This window comes from Salvia splendens, chromosome 2 (assembly GCF_004379255.2).
Source record: "Salvia splendens isolate huo1 chromosome 2, SspV2, whole genome shotgun sequence".
Classification (NCBI taxonomy): domain Eukaryota; kingdom Viridiplantae; phylum Streptophyta; class Magnoliopsida; order Lamiales; family Lamiaceae; genus Salvia; species Salvia splendens.
Window position 1 is genome coordinate 16,684,874 of NC_056033.1, and position 18,511 is coordinate 16,703,384.

Consider the following 18,511-nt stretch of genomic DNA (forward strand, 5'->3'; position numbering starts at 1 on the left):
CTCAAACGTTCACCAACATAAACGAAACGAGCACTCTAGCATACAACAACGTGCAACACATAGACACATCATAGGATACGTTCCTTATTCACACATGTATCATGTAATTCACTCAAACTTATCAACAAAGCTTATTTCAACAAAACCAGAATCAGGCAGAACAACGCAATCTTTTTGTAAAAATCATTAAAATTCCATCCGATATCATATAAAGCTAAAGTTTGGTCACCGCCCAGTAGACACATCAGGTTGGATTGCACGTGGACCTCGATAGTAGTGGATTCAACCTGCAGGAATCAATTAATCAAAAAAAACAACACAACAAGGAAGATTTAATTTCGTTGTGTTTTACATGCTCAACTTGCAACATAATTATGAATCTAGATCTGTTATTCTTGTATGTTATTTCCACTGTGCTCATTAGATGAATACAAGAATTTCTAATAGCTTATAGTGAGCTCGAGACTATTTAATTTCTTTGTATGCACTAATTGAAAGTTCATCATCTTCCCTAGACTATGTTGGCTGCCATTAAATTGGAAGTCATGACTCCAACTGTAGAGGCACCTGATGAGGGATGCATAGGTAATATAGTAATATGTATTACTAGTTTTATCGCATTTTAAACGTTAGTTTCTTTTAAGTAATGATGTCAGTAACTTGATACACTTATTATTTGCGGCCATTGACTTCCACATGCCACCTATATTTTATTTTTTGACATTATGGCATTGCCACAATAGAGTTAAAATAATAAATTTTTTTAGTATATTTTATTTATAATTTAATTTTCATTTTGTAAATATATTTTAATACCCCTACATATATAAAACGGTTAATTTGTATAAAACGGTTAATTTGCATAGGAGTATTGATTTTGGAAGGTTAACTATACATATATTTTCAAACTACACATTGTTATAAGGTTACACGTATTGAGTAGTGATCTAGGGAAACCACTACTTAAATACATAACTAAAGAATACGAATTGTACTGAATTTTCATTGTCGGACTTTGTATGGTTTTTGATAATTACTTATGGGGCATCATTCCCCTTAAGTTACTTCCCCCCATCGGCATACTAGGCTTCGGCTATTAGGCATGTATCCCTCGGGTATGCCGGTGTTTTGCTTGTAATTTACTTTTCGCCTTTATATTCCATTCATTGATTCATCAAAAAAATAGAGAACATGAATTTAGTTCACTATAAGAGTGATTTAGTTCACTACACGAAGGAGTGATTCAAAACGTCATTACAGTGAACTCTAATCCTTCACGGAGTAAATACTTCACTATAATGGTGTTTTGGTTCACTCTTTGTTTTTAATTTCATACTGTGAACTAAAACATTCATATAGTGAACTAGATTGTTTTGATCTAATGGCTGAGATTCGTTCTCTAGTTATGCACTTAATATTAGTTATACTTTGATAGTGAACTAAATCGCTTTTATAGTAAACTAAATTCGTGTTATCTAGTTATGCAGTAGTGGTTTCCCTATATCACCATTCCCCCTTGAAGTGATCTACACGTATATCTTTACTTTCCAAGATACAAATTTGAATAAGGTATAGTATATCTTTACTTTTCAAAATTTCTTTGAAAAAAGAAAAAAAAGAGTATTATTTATATCTTTAAATTATAATTTAGATAAGTTAAAAATATTTAATTATATATTTACTGAATTTTGAAGTGAAGTTCTAAAAGGTTAAGAATCTAAATAAATTAAATTTGATGTATTACAAAATAATACTAATTGAGTTTAAATTTTTTTATTTTAATAATTTCATAATTTTGATTTTAATTTCATATTAATACTCATTGAGTTTAGACGAATGGAATATAAAATTATAAATTTATTAGTAACTTTTTACGATAGATCTACATAATTAATTAAGATTAATATGAGAATCAAATATGTTGTGACAGCATAACAATGTTCTTTTGGATAAAACAATCTCATTTTATTTTGTGTGTTACTTAAAAAATGCCAATTCATCCGAATCAACATGATTTTGTTGTCACATTTGATTACATCAATTTCAATTTTGGCCATTGTTTTACAATAGCGGAAAGTGAAAAAATTACTACTATGTTTTATATTCAATTCAAAAAATTGCGAAAAGTCAATTAAAAATTATTATTTCGATAAAAATTACTATTCCTTCCAAATGGAATTTCTATACAAGGAATAAAGACTGTTATTCTGAAATTGATAAATAGATTTACAGAATTATTTACCAATCATAAGATGAAAGTACATTTAACAATCAGATACTCCATTAATTAGTAATTTATTACTATAATTTAATTGTCTGAATATAAAAGAAATGTACCCTTGAAGTTAAGCAAAAAGGAAAAAAGAAAGAACATAATTTTTGCTTAAAAATATTTACAGCTTATAGAAATTTACAGCTTAAAGAAAATTTTATATACTCCTACTATAAATATTTCAGAGAAATCTGAAAATAACCAAAAAGGGAAAAAAGAAAGATCAGAATTCGAAGTTGTCCCGCCATTTTCAAATACGAAAAAGATAAAACACAAACAAATGGATTCGAAAACTGTGGTAGCTTCATTTCCTTCAAACATTGAGCGCAGCGTCGCCTCCGCGCTTCTCAGTCTCTCTTCCTGTCCTTCCGTGTAAGAAATTCATCGCCGTTCACCTCTATTTATCGTTTATTTTGATGATTGAATTTCCATCGTTGAATTTGGATTTGACTGAGTTTTTTTTTCTTCACAGGGGAATGAGCTGCGGCGACGGCGACAGTCCGGAGAGCCTCGAGAGCACGGCGATTTCCGCTCTCAGAATCGGCGGATCGCCGGCAGAAGTGAGTGCGGATGATGAGTCGTCGACCGCTCTGCAGCTGATGGCGGCGGCGTTTGCGTCCAGATCGCATGATCTGAAGCTCAAGGTGATCCTCTGCTTTGGTTTTGAGTAGATCTCAGTTGATTGTGGTGTTTCTGAGTTTGAAATTTCTCTTCGCTGCGTCATTTGGATTATACAGCATTCAACTTTATGAAATTTCGGTCGTGCAATGCAACTTTCTGCAAAACGCTGCTATTAGCTGATTGAGATCTGACTTTCCCTCAGATTTCCTCTGAGCTTGAAGCTCAAGTCAATTTGCTAGCTGATTGTTCATGACACCTGATGTGTTTACTTCCAAAATTGAACCGCCAGTTGATTTTCTGTGTATATTGATTCATCACAAATTTAGCGATTAGCTGTGAATTAGTATTTGATTCCTCTCCTTTTGTAGTGCTATTTGTCCACTCCGCTTTTGGTATGATTATATTGCTTGTGAAGATGCATTAATATCTATGAAACGTATGGAAAGTAGATGATGTATATACAAAATGATCAAGCCCTGAAAAACTCCGTTTCACAAATTCAGGGATGCCGGTTCAATTTACAGTAGCAATCAGTCAGTGAAGATTTCTCACTGTGTGTTATGTTCAGAACTCATCTCTAGTCGTGAATTTTCTGGGTCAAATTCTGTGTCTAATGCTCTCCTTTAGTTACTTATTAGTATGTTGAAACAACATTTGCTCTGTGCACACAGTCTGGTGTAATGCTAGGCAATATGACCATTCAATTCGGATCTTCTCTAGCAATGCTTCTCTACATTTTTTGCTCTTCCTCCATAAAACTAGCTTAATATTCAGTCCTGAATAAATTTTTCAACAATTCTCAGATAGTGCAGAAGAAACGCTCAAGAAGTATATACATCTCCAATGGCAAGAAACTGAAAACCAGCAGCAAGCCAATAGCAACTCCTGCTCCTTCTGCGTCATCTGAGACTTTCTCCGAGATAACAACCGAGGTTTCGTCCTGCTTTTCTAGCAACTCCAGGCAAAGTCTTAGTAGCAAAACTAGTGCTGTTGCTAAGGGGAGGGAGCCAGGTATGCCCGATCACATGGGCCACAAAGCTGCAGCCATTATGAGGTTTCTTGCTGATGGAAGTGCTTCTGAAGTGATGATCCGTCAGTTGCTCGGAGACAGCCCGTCCACAAGCAAAGCATTGCGAATGTGAGTATCATCAATTGACCCCTTCTTATGTTACAGATAAATATTTTCTGTACATTATCAAATAAATGTGATTATGCTTATGAAAAACGTTGGTGTTTTGATCATTTGCATGGATTAGTGTCTACATAACTCAGGAAAAGCACACTTGCTTAGATGATCAATGATAATCTGTAGTGTTGCTATTCAAACCCATCACTCTCGTTCTTGATTTTTGGAATTGTAACATCATTTCATCACAAAGTCTTGTTGAAGCCAGATTTTCATTTGGTGTGACATTGTATTGAGTGATAACAATCTCTAGCAGAAACAATTGTTTGTTATAAACAGGTTGCTGAAGTTGAAAGCAGTGAAGAGATTTGGAGCAGGAGGCCGCTCAGATCCTTATATTTACATGGTAACTAACTACTTCAGCTTCAATATACTCATCTGTTTGCTAAATTAGGTGCTGGTTTCTTAATTTTCTTTTGTACTAATATTTATTTTGTGATTCTTTTTCCAGATTGCCTAGTTAGTTACAGAAATGGATCGAGTTATCTTCCCAGTCAATAAAATATACTATAAAAATCAAGGTGAGAATTTATAAATTCTAGCACGTATTTTGTCCAGTATCTTAGGTATATTTGTTTATATTAAAAATATTTCTTTAGTTGTAATTTGATATTGAGATTTCGTTACACGAAGACGAACCTCAATAGCAGGAATTTTGTGCATCGCCCAATTCTTGTCAACGGTGCCAATTTTGCTTTTATGTTTTTATGGATAAATAAATAGAAATGTTTAAAGATCGTGTGTCTATTTCTTAGTAGTAGAACTAGTTTTTTTTAAGTGGAGTCAATTGGCCACCCGCACAAACAAAATAAATTACTGCTAATAAACTGAGTACTGTTATTTATATAATAACAAAAATATTTTTTTAAAAATAATAAGCATATATTCGTATTATAGACTATAGTGTTCAACATCTAATTGCAAACTTTTCACTGAAATTTTAAGTGTTGGATAATTTTAACACGATATAAAAATTCGATACAAACACACAAAATTAATACTCCTCGACAACAGTTTTCACGAGTTTTCGAGCATCAAATGAACTCCATATAGAATGAAATTTTAACAGACCATACTATATATGTATAGTAGTAGGATCTAAGACCGTATAAAATGTTCGTCAAACGAACGCATGCACACAGCTGTACATAGCCACGAACATGGCAGTCTGACTATTTTTTTCGACTTTTAACAAGAAGACAAAAAAACATGCATCGTAGAATGCAAGCACACATAAGCATCAAGTATCATTCAAATTTCAAACCAATGAGAGGAAGAGGTTAACCGCAAGTAGCTATGAAGCAGAAATCGAGCCATAGGACTCAACTTCTACACTTAGCCGAGAAGAGTTGTGCTGCAAAAAAATCGTGTGGTTCAAGGACATGAACACTTCGATTACCAACTAAGCATAAATGGTTCAAGATCAACTGGAATGAAGAAGATGAGCTCTGGTTTTCCAAAAGAAGTTGGTGAAGAAAAAATATGAGAGAGGAGAAGGAGAATGAGTGTTATAAGGGTTGGGCACATTGCTTTAAAATTCGCAGTTTAATGAAAAACAAGCATTTGAAAAGCCACAAGTTATACAAATGCTCACGTTGGGGTCTTTGGAGGGTCGGTGCGGATTGGTCCCAATGAGTTAGGGCACGGGACTGGTGGCTCGTGAAAGCTAAAGTATAGGGTTAAAATTACCAAGAGCAGGCTTGGTTCAAAACACGGAATAAGCAACAAATGATTCGAAGTCTAGATTTTTATGTGTGTCAATTAAGTATGAGGAATATGTTAATTCAATGTTAATAATGAATGAATGGTTCACATTGAATTTAATATATAATTAAATAGATAAAATTATTAGGTTTAACTAACTGGTCCTATGGTCTAGTGGTTAGGACATTGGACTCTGAATCCAGTAACCCGAGTTCAAATCTCGGTAGGACCTTTTTTCATTCATAATTTTTTGTTTTTATTAGAAATAGGAATGCTCGGAATACAGCCCACTCTTTCAGTCCACAAAATTCTTGACACTTGAAAATTAATAGGAATGCTCGGAATACAATTTCCATTTTTTGTTCAAAATAATTATAAAAAGATATAGTTTTCATAAAAATCTCCATAAATATATAAGTATATTAATTATGACACTTGAAATTGCAAAAAAGCACAAGTAATTCACATAGCTCACAAAATTTAAATATTTGAACTGAACACACCATTGAAATTAATAAAAATAATATATTATCACTCAATAAATCACATATTCTCACTCACAAAAATGCCCCAATTAAATTCTCACACTAATAAATAAATAAAAACACCAAAATCCAAAATTGGTTCGAAAACTCACTAAACCACACAGAAATTAAAATGCACACCAAATAGCACAATTTATTACCTAAAAACGTCACAAAGATTAATTTCATTAGTTAAGGTCGCTCCGATCCGGCATAATAACATTATGCATATTTCACTACTAGCGTGTTCACTCTAGGAGATTTCCATTTCTAACATTTGGAATAATTAAATCTTATAAGAATTGAGCCATAATTAGCCACATATATAATTATTTTCCCCATTGTTTAGTATCCTAGAATTGGCCCAAATGTTACCCAAAATAAAGACTTTGATCTAATTGATTTATGGATTGACAAATTTATCCCTCCAATGAAAAGGTGGAAAAATGAGGTAAATGTGTAAAACCAAATCCATTTCTTGGTGCACTTTTCAATGCACAAACAAATCTTACCTATGAGAAAAGATTTCAATTCTTCCCCAATTGGCATGAATAGTGCGGACCCCACCTAAATTGTAAGGCCGCCAACAATTAAATAGTGGAAGGTGAACAACCATTAATCCCCCAATTATACCAAGAATTGCTCAATTCTTACACAGTGAACACGCATAGAGTTAGTATAACTGAGATTCGGCAAAGCAAAATTTGCATTAATTAATTACTATATCCCTTCAAAATCCAACGGCATTTCTCATTTAATCCAATTACCCAAATACAAAAAAAAAAAAGCAAAATGCGGATGCATCACTATAAATGAATGCGAAGAAAGTACTAATGAATACGAATACGAATACAATGGCCTCACTCTCACCAACCATTTTGGCATCGGCAGTGGTTAAATTCCAAGAAAGGATGTCATGGCAAAATTTATCCGCCATTTGTACCCTGAAAAAAAAAGTTTCCAGACATAGGAAAGACGCGAGAAGCTGTCGCGTGTTTTAAAAGTATAGACGCATTAGCCTAATGCGTGTTTAAATAAAACACGCATATTCCTCTCGCGTGTATTAAAGGAGAGACGCGTCTTCCTCTCGTGTGTTTAAATAAAACACGCATATTCCTCTCGCGTGTATTAAAGGAGAGACGCGCCTTCCTCTCGCGTGTTTAAAGCAAAGACGCGACACGCTCTCGCGTGTCTCCCTTGCTTCACAAAATCCGCCCAGAAGGCAGAACATACCACAAAACGCGAAGCAGGAGCGAAAAACAGTGAAAATCGGCGAAATTCTTCCGAAAATCAGCGAAATTCGAAGCCTAATCCGATATTTAGCTCTCCTATTCCAATTTGAAGTGTTGTTAGGTAACTTTCAACCCTTACTTTCAATTTTTATTGGTATATTTTAGGTGGGTATAATAGTTAGGGTTCATGGGGTAGAAAGTATTTTGTTGAATTTGGTTGAATTTGGTGATGAATTATTCAATTTGGTTGATTTTATCTTGAAATTGGTTGTATTTGATGTTGAATTATTCAATTTGGTTGATGTTTTGTTGAAGTGTTGAATACGGTCGAATAAGGTGTTACTTTGTTGAATTTGATGTTATTTTGTTGAATTTGGTGTTAAGTTGGTGAATGTGATTGATATTTTGTTGAATTATTGAATTTGGTTTTGAATTATTGAATTTGGTTGAATTATTGTTGAATTATTGAACATGGTCGAATAAGGTGTTACTTTGTTGAATTTGGTGTTATTTTGTTGAATTTGGTGTTAATTTGGTGAATGTGATTGATATTTTGTTGAATTATTGAATTTGGTTTTGAATTATTGAATTTGGTTGAATTATTGTTGAATTATTGAACATGGTCGAATAAGGTGTTACTTTGTTGAATTTGGTGTTATTTTGTTGAATTTGGTGTTAATTTGGTGAATGTGATTGATATTTTGTTGAATTATTGAATTTTGTTTTGAATTATTGAATTTGGTTGTATTATTGTTGAATTATTGAACATGGTTGAATATGGTGTTAATTTGTTAAATTTGATGTTGATTTGTTGAACATGGTTGATATTTTGGTTTTGAATTATTGAATTTGGTTGAATAATAAATGATTTTGCACGAGGGGATCATAAGCAACACCCAAACCTGGGAGCTGAATAATTTTTCCATCCCAATATAAACTCACAAACACCATTAAACCTACAAAATAAGTACGACATAACATCATATACTATAAATTCAACATACTTAAATAAATATTGAACAAAATTAAAACCGAAAATTCAATACCAAGTTCAATGCCATAAACCCTAAATCTATACCTAACTAATATATATAGCAATGATAATTGAAATTAATAGTCAAAAATTACCTAACACCACTTAAATTAGGAATTAGAGCATCAAAATATCGGATTCACTTCGATTTTCGCCAGCTAGAGACGTTGGCCGTCGCTGAGAGGGAGAGAATGAGCGAGGTGGAAGTGAGGTCGAAAGTGAGGTTTCTGCCTTCTGGACCGACTTTGTAATTCAAGGGAAACACGCGAGAGCGTGTCGCGTGTTTGCTTAAAGACGCGAGAGCGTGTCGCGTGTTACATATACACGCGAGAGCCTGATGCGTGTTTAATTAAACACGCGAGAGCTTCAAGCGTGTTTTGTTAAAACACGCGACAGCTTGTCGCGTCTTTCCCCTCTCTGGAAACTTTTTTTTTTTCGGGGTACAAATGACGGATAAAAATCGCCATGAGGCTGTTTCTTGGAATTTCGTCCATCGGCAGTCTCGGTCTCAGTCTCCGCCGTCTCTTTACAAGAGATATGTGATCAAACCCGAAACTCGCTACGCTCTCTTGAACGGCCAGGCGCTCGACAATCTCCGACAGCTCGACGAATCCGTGCTCGTCGCAACCACAAACAGCGCTTCGAAAACGACCGCCAAAATCCAATCGCTTCTTCCCGGAACCTCCCATCCCAATCTGAAGGTGGTTTACAGCCTCTGCTCGAACTACTACCGCGCGGCGCTCTCCCCGGCCAAGGAGAAGATCGGATCGGGCGATTTCGGGAGCGTCAGGTCGGCGGCGGATACCGCTTTAAGAGACGGTAAGGAATGCTGGATTGCGTTTTCGATGGCGCCGACGAGCCCTATCGCCATCGTAAGGGAGAACGAGGAGTTTATGAATTACTGCAGTGTTTTTCTCGCTATTTTTCATAAGCTCTACACCATTGAATATTTTCTCGATTACGAGATGCTTTCTCAATTATATTTAATAATATCAAATTTCAATATTTGGATGAGTAATAGTTATTGGTAAGATAAAAGGGAAAGAGAAAGAGAAAGGGAAAAAGATAGGAAAATCATTTTTATGTATTATTAGTGGATTATGTAAATTTTTTTTTACTAAAATGGCTATATCCTATAGAAGTGTTTGTCAAATTAAAAAGGTGATGTTTGGGAAATCCACTTTATTGTGAGGCCGTTTAAAGGATTGTGTACTTTTTTGACAAATTGTATCCCATATAAGAAATGATATTTGAGTATGACAAAGTTTCTCAATTAAATTACGAGAAAAGATATGTGAAGGCACTTATGCTTAGGACTGCGGAAAAATGCATACGGTGATTTTCGGTACGGTATGATATTTTATCCAAAGATTCGGTAAGGTAACAACATGAATTTTCATATACTGCGGTATACCGCTTCATACCAAAATTCGGTATATATCGTAAATTAAGGTATATACCGTAAAATATAAATATAATTATGAATTTATTGTGAAATATAAATATAATTATGAATAAAATATATTTAATTATAAAATGTAAATAATATTCTAAAAACTCAAATTATCTATTTTCATTGATGTTGAAAGTAAGGTATACCGCAAAATTACGGTATACCGAAAATGAGGTACGGCATCGGTATGGAAATTGGTCATACCGAAAATAAGGGTATATCAAAAATTTTGGTAAGGTATGATTTTTTCGTATACCGAATTTACGGTAAGGTATACGGTATGGTGATTTCGGTAAGGTATACCGTACCTACCCACCCCTTATGTATTTTATTTCATTCGGTTTTTGTATAAATTTTTTGTTTTATTTTATAATTTTTTTTATTAGGTCATTGTATTAATTTTTTCTTTTATATATTTTAAAATTAATTCAGTTATAAAATTGACTCAAAGATCATTGGAAAAAACATAAATTTATAAATTGATAACGGAAAATATCAATAAAAATTTCATTTTTTAATAATTCTTGAGTCGATATTGCAACTGAATAGATTATAAAAAAATCTTAGAAAAAAAGAAAAATAAATAAATTTAAGTAACACAAAAAAGTCGATTAAATTTTGAAATACATTAATAAGATTCAACAAAAATTAAAAATAAAAGTATAAAAACTTCTTATATAAAAATGCATTAGTATAAGGAGATAATGACACACAAAAAAATTGTAAAAATATCAAATGAAACAAATACAAGGACCTAATGAATATTGCAAATAATGTACATAGGAAATAACCATACACATGCAATTATTGTTTGGGATGATTGTTTTTGAAGTTCGTGTACGTTTTGATGCTTTTGCTAACCCATATTTCGGTGCCGGCATCGCCAGTAGAAACTGCAGCATTTGTGGTTGAGGTCGTGCGAGATATATGGTTATTGAGAGAGAACCAATTAAAAGATGAGCGATAAAAATCAAAGATACATAACAGTTACTATCAGTAAAAAAACGTCGACACCAAATCATATTTACACTACCTATCCATAATCGTTATCAATGATTCGAAATATTGCACTCGTATTTTTATATTCTTTCAATGATTTTTCAACATCTCTACAAAATCATATGGGATTAATTACGCGATTATGCCAAGCCAAATCTTGACACATTAATAAAAAGAGTGAACTACCTCAAAAGTGCCTAACGTTTCCAGTTGTGTCACTGCAGGCCCCTAACAAAAAAAATATATCGTCAGACAACTCTAACCTTAAACATAATCACATATCGTGTTTTTTGTGACTATATTGCCTTTTAGCCCTAAAAGGGCATCTTGGTCAGTTCAGGGAACATGATTGACAGCGGCCTGCCTGCTGCATGCTGCCACTTTTACTGTGCCTGACACAAGTGATTGTTGGGTTGGCCGGCGATTGGACATATTGTGCAGCCATTTCGTATTCTTCAAGTAAAAACTTGGGGCGAGTATTTTAAACCATTTCAAATTATTCACACAATTTGACTCTACACTTCCCTCCACACCACTTCACTCCCACACCCCTACTCAGTAACCTCCCTTCGTCATTGATAGCCAAAATTACCATTTTCCTCTTTAAATACACATTTTGCTCCAATTCTCATTTGTTCAAATTGATCATTATAAAATCTAATATGTTTCTCATTTTCGTGAATCCCAAAATTTTAAAAAGTAGCTTTCCAAATTTGTTTGATCCTCCACTGGTCAAATTCTGCATTTTTGTTCTTTTAAAAATACGAAATCATTCGCTTTTTCAAATTTTTTATGTTTTTCAATCATCCAAATTTCTCCTGACCAAGTTTTAGTGATCATTGGTGTTTTGTGTATTTTTATTTTATTTATAAATGTTTTGTGTTGTGGTAGTTTCAATTTTATATAATCAATGGTTTAGCCGTATTATTTTTTCATTTGGCACAATTAAAATATAGTACTCCGTATTTCTATATATTATTATTATTTAAAACACTTTATTTAAATATATAATAAAAAATTGTGTACTAACTAAAAAAGCCAACAATATCCACCAAAAAATTGTTGAATTTATGCTAAACATTTCCATACGAAAAATGCTAAAAAAGCCCACAATATCGTGAGAAATTTCAAATATGACATAACATTACAGAGGGTAGGTCTGCAAGGCAGTGGAGGTCTGCAGTGTGTACATGTTTTTGGTAAGTTGACTAAAATGCCCCTGAAGGCATTTGGGTATTTTGGTCCGAAAAATGGCTACAAATATACGATATGTGATTATGTTTAAGGTTAGGGTTGTCTGACGATATTTTTTTTGTTAGGGGCCTGCAGTGACACAAATGAAAACGTTAGGGACTTTTGAGGTAGTTCACTGTAATAAAAACAACAACAATTAATATATATAGATGAGAATTGAGAAGAACCAAACGAATGATTGCAACAATGGCCTCTCTTTCTTCTCTCCTTGTGTTGTTGTTGGCCACATCAGCCTACGCCTGCCCTCTAAACAAGATATGCAACGACTCCAAAAACCCTGATTTCTGCTACACTCTCTTAAAAGGTCACGCAAATGAGAACGTGCAACAAATTGATCAGTTCGTGATCGATGAAACATTCAATGTAGCTTCATCAACGAGCTCCCAAATCCAATCCCTTCTCTCCCAAACCTCTGACCCGAAGCTGAAGGAAGTTTACGGCTTGTGCTCGAAGTACTACGGCGCCGCGCTCGCGTCCCTCTCCGCGGCTAAGGACAGGCTGAGGTCGCGCTATTTTCGTTATGTCAGGTCTGCGGCCAGTGCTGTTTCGGGCGACGCTGCTGCCGGTCGGGAGGCCTTTGCGTTGGCGCCGTCGCGGCCGATCCCTGTTGTAGGGTTCAACGCTCAGTTTGAGGATCTTGCCAATGTTTTTGTTGCAGTTTCTGCGGTTTTTTTTTGTAGCAGTTTCTGCGGTTTTCTTTTCATGTCATTCAATTATTATAAAGAAATCTACAAAGTGGTTGTACTTAGAGGTTGGGAAAAAATACTGAAATACAACACTTACCGTACCGAAGATATCAGTTTGGCGTTATACCGCAATTTTCTGTATGTTATCATACTGTACTGAAAGGTTTCGGTAGTATACCGCATATACTGAAATATTTTCAGAAAAAGATTTAATTATTGAAGTACTTTTATTGATTTCAATGTTATGCAAAAGATTTGATTGTGTTGGAGTTTTATTGTCTTGGACGTTATTTAAATAGTTAAATTGTTATTTAAAATATTTTGGATAAAAAACTGATTTTTTCATGATAACCCATGTATCATTCCATATTTTGGTGTACCGCAAAAGTACGGTATACTGAAATATTGTATGGTATACCGCAATAACAGTACGAAAATGGTATTGAAAATTTGGTATAGTATCGGTATAATATTTTGTCATACCACAGTTTTCGATAAGGTATGCGGTATGGGGTTTTCGGTACCGACCCACCCCTAGTTGTACTTGTAGGTATGCATACTTGGATTTGTGAAATGCAAACCAAATTGAGTCATACACTGAACTTATCCCTCTTTTATAATCAGAATAGGCTAGCTAGTTGATAACAAAAGAATCATGAACTTTAATTTCATAATAATAGCATTATTTTCTATTGAGTAAAGGTCCATTTTGGTTCTAAACATACGGCCGAAATACGAATTTGGTCCAAAACATTCACTTTTTGAAAAACAAGTCCATAACATATGAAATTCGTGTCGTTTACTTCCATTTTTTACAGTGCCGTCAATTTTTAACGGTCAGCCATCGATTAGCACAATTTTGACCCGATTAAGCTTAATCTTGGATTATTAGGCATCTAATTATTTTGCTAATTAAATGGATTTAAATTCTTTTTCAATTCCTTTAGCATTTTTAATCGTCTCCCAACTCTCCAACTATCTCCTCTCTTCTCGCCGTTCTGCACAGAAAAACCCTAGCTACGAATCCGACCAAGAAAGTGAAGGGCGGTCAGAGCCCGAAAATCAAGGTGAAAGTGAAAGGCGGTCGGAGCCCGATCCTGTCGGACACCATTCTCCTCCTCCGAAGCAAATGGAACAAGGTCCGTCGGCGAACCCTAATGCCGACGCAGAAATCGAGCTTTCTCCAATTCTAGAAGTCGAGCCCGACGACGAAGTACTCCCTGAGAAAGAAGACAACACAAGGAGGATGACGACAAACCCTAGTTCTTCCGACTGTGGAGCTCCACCGTTCAATTTTCCAGAAATCAACGATGATTTTGAGAGGAGGACTAAGCTCCGACACGACCTTCCGGTTCCGCCGCCTCAGAGACCGAAAGGGAATGGGGTGTGTTGGTTGGTGGTGGGGAACAGGAGGTTTGGTTGTAGGGAACCAGACGACAAGACCTTTTGCTATATTTGTAAATGTTTAGGACTAAGCTGGTTCATTTGGTAAATATATTGGACCTGTGTGGTAATTAGAAAATAATTAGATGCCTAATAATCCAAGATTATGTTTAATCGGGTCAAAATTGTGCTAATCGATAGTTAACCGTTAAAAATTGAGGGCACCGTAAAAAATGGACGTAAACGACACGAATTTCATATGTTATGGACCCGTTTTTCAAAAAGTGAATGTTTTGGACCAAATTCATATTTTGGTCATATGGTTAGGACCAAAATTGACCTTTACTCTTTTCTATTTAAATATTATAATTTCAATGTACACAACTGAGATTTTTGGTATATAATGACAATATACAAGGATCATTTTGTGTTGTTAGTTGTCACTACCAGTAAATAAAAATATTCACAACTCTGGATTGTAAAACACTTATTTCATTTGTTAAACCCTGCAAAATATTTTAGGGTTTTAAAGTAGAGGGAACGTCTTTTTAGGTCCACAAACTTTATCAAAGTATCGTTTTAGGTTCGTAAACTTTGAGGCCACCCGCAACGTGTCACGCGGGTGGCCCGTAATCCGTCACTAAGGGACGAGACCGCGACGTGACGCGTTGCAGCGCCCCGTCTCGTCCCCAGCCAGCCACAAGTTCCATCCCACCGTGACGGATGGCGAGGCGTCTCGCCACGCGCCAGGGCGACGTGGTGCGCTCCGGCGGGATGCGTGACTCCCGTATTTTAACTCTGGCGGTGGCGGGTTCGACATCAACGCGTTCGGCGACTGGGGAGGCATGTACAATGTCCTGGGTGGTGGATCCGGTTCATCGACGCTGGGCACCCAGGGTTCGTCGACGCCGGGGGGTACCAACCACCCCATTTTGATGTGGATGCATACGCCCGTCCCTCCGCCCCGAGGTATTCACAGGGATTATCCCAGATTAGGGAGGATTATTCCGTTGAACCCACTTCGTAAGAAGGCCGAGGCGGAGGAGGAAGCCGAGGCGGTGGAGGAGTCCGAGGCGGTGGAAGCTCCAGGGCGGAGGCGGAGGCGGACGAGGAGGGGGATGATCTAGGCCGGTATCCTTACAGCCCCAAAGAAACGCTGGCGGTGTACAACGCCTGGATCAGCGTCTCGTACGATCCCATCGTCGGGAATCGACAACCCCGGAAGTGCTTCTGGGAAAAGGTCACCGAGGCCTACCACGAGATTAAGCCGAAGGGGTCCCGCCGCCGCACATATAAGATGCTCCGCACTCACTTTGACCGAGTCGATTGAGAGGTCAAAAAATTCTGCGCCATCTACAAGAGTGAAGCGACTCATTACCAAAGCGGAGCCACAGGAGCCGACATTCTGAGGCCGGCTTTGCGAGTCTACTACGACGACACTGCCAAACAATTCAAATATATCGATGTTTGGGAGGTCGTCAAAGACGAGGAAAGGTGGGCCGGCGGTGTCCGGTCCAGCTCGGGCTCAACCTCAAAGCGCACGAAGCACACGACGGGTGGCCAATACCCGTCTAGTGAGGGCGGTTCGGGCAGCACCGCGCAAGAGTTTGCCTTGCAGGAGGTTGAGGGCACGACAGACGATGCCGGGGGGTCCTCCCGTGGGCGCCGTCAGCCGCAAGGGAGAAATGCGGCGAGGGCGGCTAGAGGGAGGAGGGGCCGAGCCGAATCAAGCCAGGTGGGCTCGGGCTCGCGGGTACCCTCGAACTCCCTAATGTCCACGTACATGACCGCCACAATGGCGGACACTTCGCGCATGACGCCTCCCCAATACCAAGCCTATCTTGCCGGAATTGAGTTTATGGCAAGACAACTCGGTATTCCACCTCCAGGTGGCTTCAGTGCATCTCCACCGCCTTCGGGGGATGATTCGCCGGCGGAGTAGTTTTTTTTATTTTCTATAAAATTGTATTTTAAATTATGTAATTTTTATTTTTTTAGAATTTTAATTATGTGTTTTTTTTGTTTTTTGAATTCTAAGTTGTATTTTTATTTTATGTTGTAATTTTATTTTATTTTATTTTTAATGAAGTGTGTTTTTATTAATTGAATTTGTTGGAAATAAAAATAAAAATGAAATTGAATGAATAGTAATTTAAGGGACGGTTAAGGGACGGATAAGAGATGGAGGGTTGCAGGTAGGCATGCACAAACCGACCCGGCTCGGCGGTTAACCGCCGGTTCGGGCCCGCCGGTTCATGAACCGGAACCGGGCCCGGAACCGGCGGGTTGAACCGGCAGAAGGGTTGAAGGGTCGGAAGGGCCGGTTCAGGTTCGGCAATATATTGAACCTGAACCGGCGGTTCGGCGGTTCGAACCGCCGGTTCAAAGGGTTAAATAGTGTTTCGTAGGTTAGGGGTTCGTAGGGTTCGCGTAGGGGTTTAGTATAGCCGTTGGAACCGGCGGTTCGCGGGGTAAACCGCCGGTTTGAGGGGTAAACCGCCGGTTTGTCGGGGTAAACCGCCGGTTCGGGAGCCGGTTTCTGACGGTTCCGGCAACTTTTCAGAGGCTAGGCCGTAGGGTCAGTGTGTAGGCCTGCAAAACCGGTCAGAAACCGCCAGTTTTCGGTCAGAAACCGGCGGTTTTCTGACGGAAACCGTGGACAACCCGCCGGTTTAGGGTTGAACCGCCGTATGTTTTTGTATATGCAAAAACAATTACATAATTGTATTTGTATATACTCTAGTCGATGAAGTATATTTCTCTATACGGCTAAATGAGGGAAACTTTTGACAATTCTACTATATTTGTTGATTGTTAGACGAAACTCAACATTTAAAGTTGAATTGCTAAAGGTGTCTTTAATTTAGTTATGTAGAAAGATCTTCTTCGCCGGTTAAGAGTATATATATAATACACTTATACGTTTAAGAACTTCAACATCGTTTCTTGTCATTTGTAATTAGTTCTTCACTAGTAGTCTCATTTGTATTTAAATTTTGTTTAAGACTTCAAGACCGCCATATGTTTTCAATTTGTAATTGTTGTAACTTGTAACGTGTAATTTGTAATCATGCAATTTCAATAAAATTGCAACTTTATTCGTATTTTTTTCAATTTTATTTACTCACATTTCATAAAAAAACAAACTTGAAAAGTGTAATGTAAGTTGATTAAAATTGAAAAGTTGAAAAATGCAAAAAAAAAAAAAAAAAATCGTCGAACCGGCGAACCGGCCCGGAACCGGCGGTTCAAGCCGAAAACCGGCGGTTTTGAACCACCCCGTAACCCGCCGGTTTTTTGAACCGGAACCGGAACCGCCGGGAGCTAGGCGGGCCGGTTCAGGTTCATACATTCCCCGACCCTTGAACCGCCGGTTCATGACCCTGAACCGGCGGTTTTCGACCCTTGTGCATGCCTAGTTGCAGGTTCCGTCCCTTAGTTAAGAGATGGAGTAAAAAAGTACAGTGGAGCCCATGAATATTAATTTAAGGAACGGTTAAGGGACGAATAAGTGACAGCGTTGCGGATGGCCTGAAAATATCATTTTAAAGTTAATATCATTTGAGGTATTTTGAACTTTTTCCGGACGAAAGTGCCCTTAAGGCCTTCAAAGGGCAATTTGGACAATTCTTTCGCCACTCATCTTGCGTCAAACACCTAGAGTCCAACAATTGTTTGTACTACTATTTAATTTAATTACCATCCAAATTGTATTTAAATATAATTAAAATTTTTCGTAAAAAATAGTACTATGTGTTAATTTTTCAATTATTAGATGACCAATTATATAGGGATGGTGAATTGAAACTTGATATTTTATTTTATTTTTTTCAATCTAAACTGCATTTTAAGAACTTACTATAGGTGATTTGTGAATTATATTTAGTTTATTTGTCTTGAAATTAGATAACTATTAATTTGAATGGTCATTCGGAGTATTATTTATATGAATTTCAGAATGGAGATCAATTACCATCCAAATTGAATTTAATTATAAAAATATGCCGTTAAAAAATGTTGGACTATAGGCTTCTAGCGCAAGATGAGTGGCGAAAGAATTGTCCAAATTGCCCTTTGAAGACCTTAAGAGCATTTTCATTCAAAAAAAGTTCAAAATACCTCAAATGATATTAACTTATAATTGATAGTCCTAAAATGATATTT

The 18,511-nt window shown here is 36.8% G+C and overlaps 2 protein-coding genes and 1 non-coding gene across 3 annotated transcripts; all 3 read left to right on the forward strand.

The window, feature by feature from the left end:
• Nucleotides 1-2,552: 2,552 nt before the first annotated feature.
• Nucleotides 2,553-4,813, forward strand: LOC121774882. The gene is made up of 5 exons (XM_042171790.1): nucleotides 2,553-2,644; nucleotides 2,745-2,916; nucleotides 3,697-4,031; nucleotides 4,359-4,425; nucleotides 4,531-4,813. Exons 1-5 carry the CDS (start codon nucleotides 2,553-2,555, stop codon nucleotides 4,537-4,539), a joined length of 675 nt encoding a protein of 224 aa, XP_042027724.1. The 3' UTR covers nucleotides 4,540-4,813.
• Nucleotides 4,814-5,943: 1,130 nt separating this feature from the next.
• TRNAQ-CUG lies at nucleotides 5,944-6,015 on the forward strand. Its single transcript has one exon. It is a non-coding gene; the product is annotated as a tRNA-Gln (tRNA).
• A 2,720-nt stretch (nucleotides 6,016-8,735) lies between these two features.
• Nucleotides 8,736-9,663, forward strand: LOC121777322. The gene has a single exon (XM_042174546.1). It carries the CDS (start codon nucleotides 9,019-9,021, stop codon nucleotides 9,601-9,603), a length of 585 nt encoding a protein of 194 aa, XP_042030480.1. The 5' UTR covers nucleotides 8,736-9,018; the 3' UTR covers nucleotides 9,604-9,663.
• The last annotated feature ends 8,848 nt before the right edge of the window (nucleotides 9,664-18,511 follow it).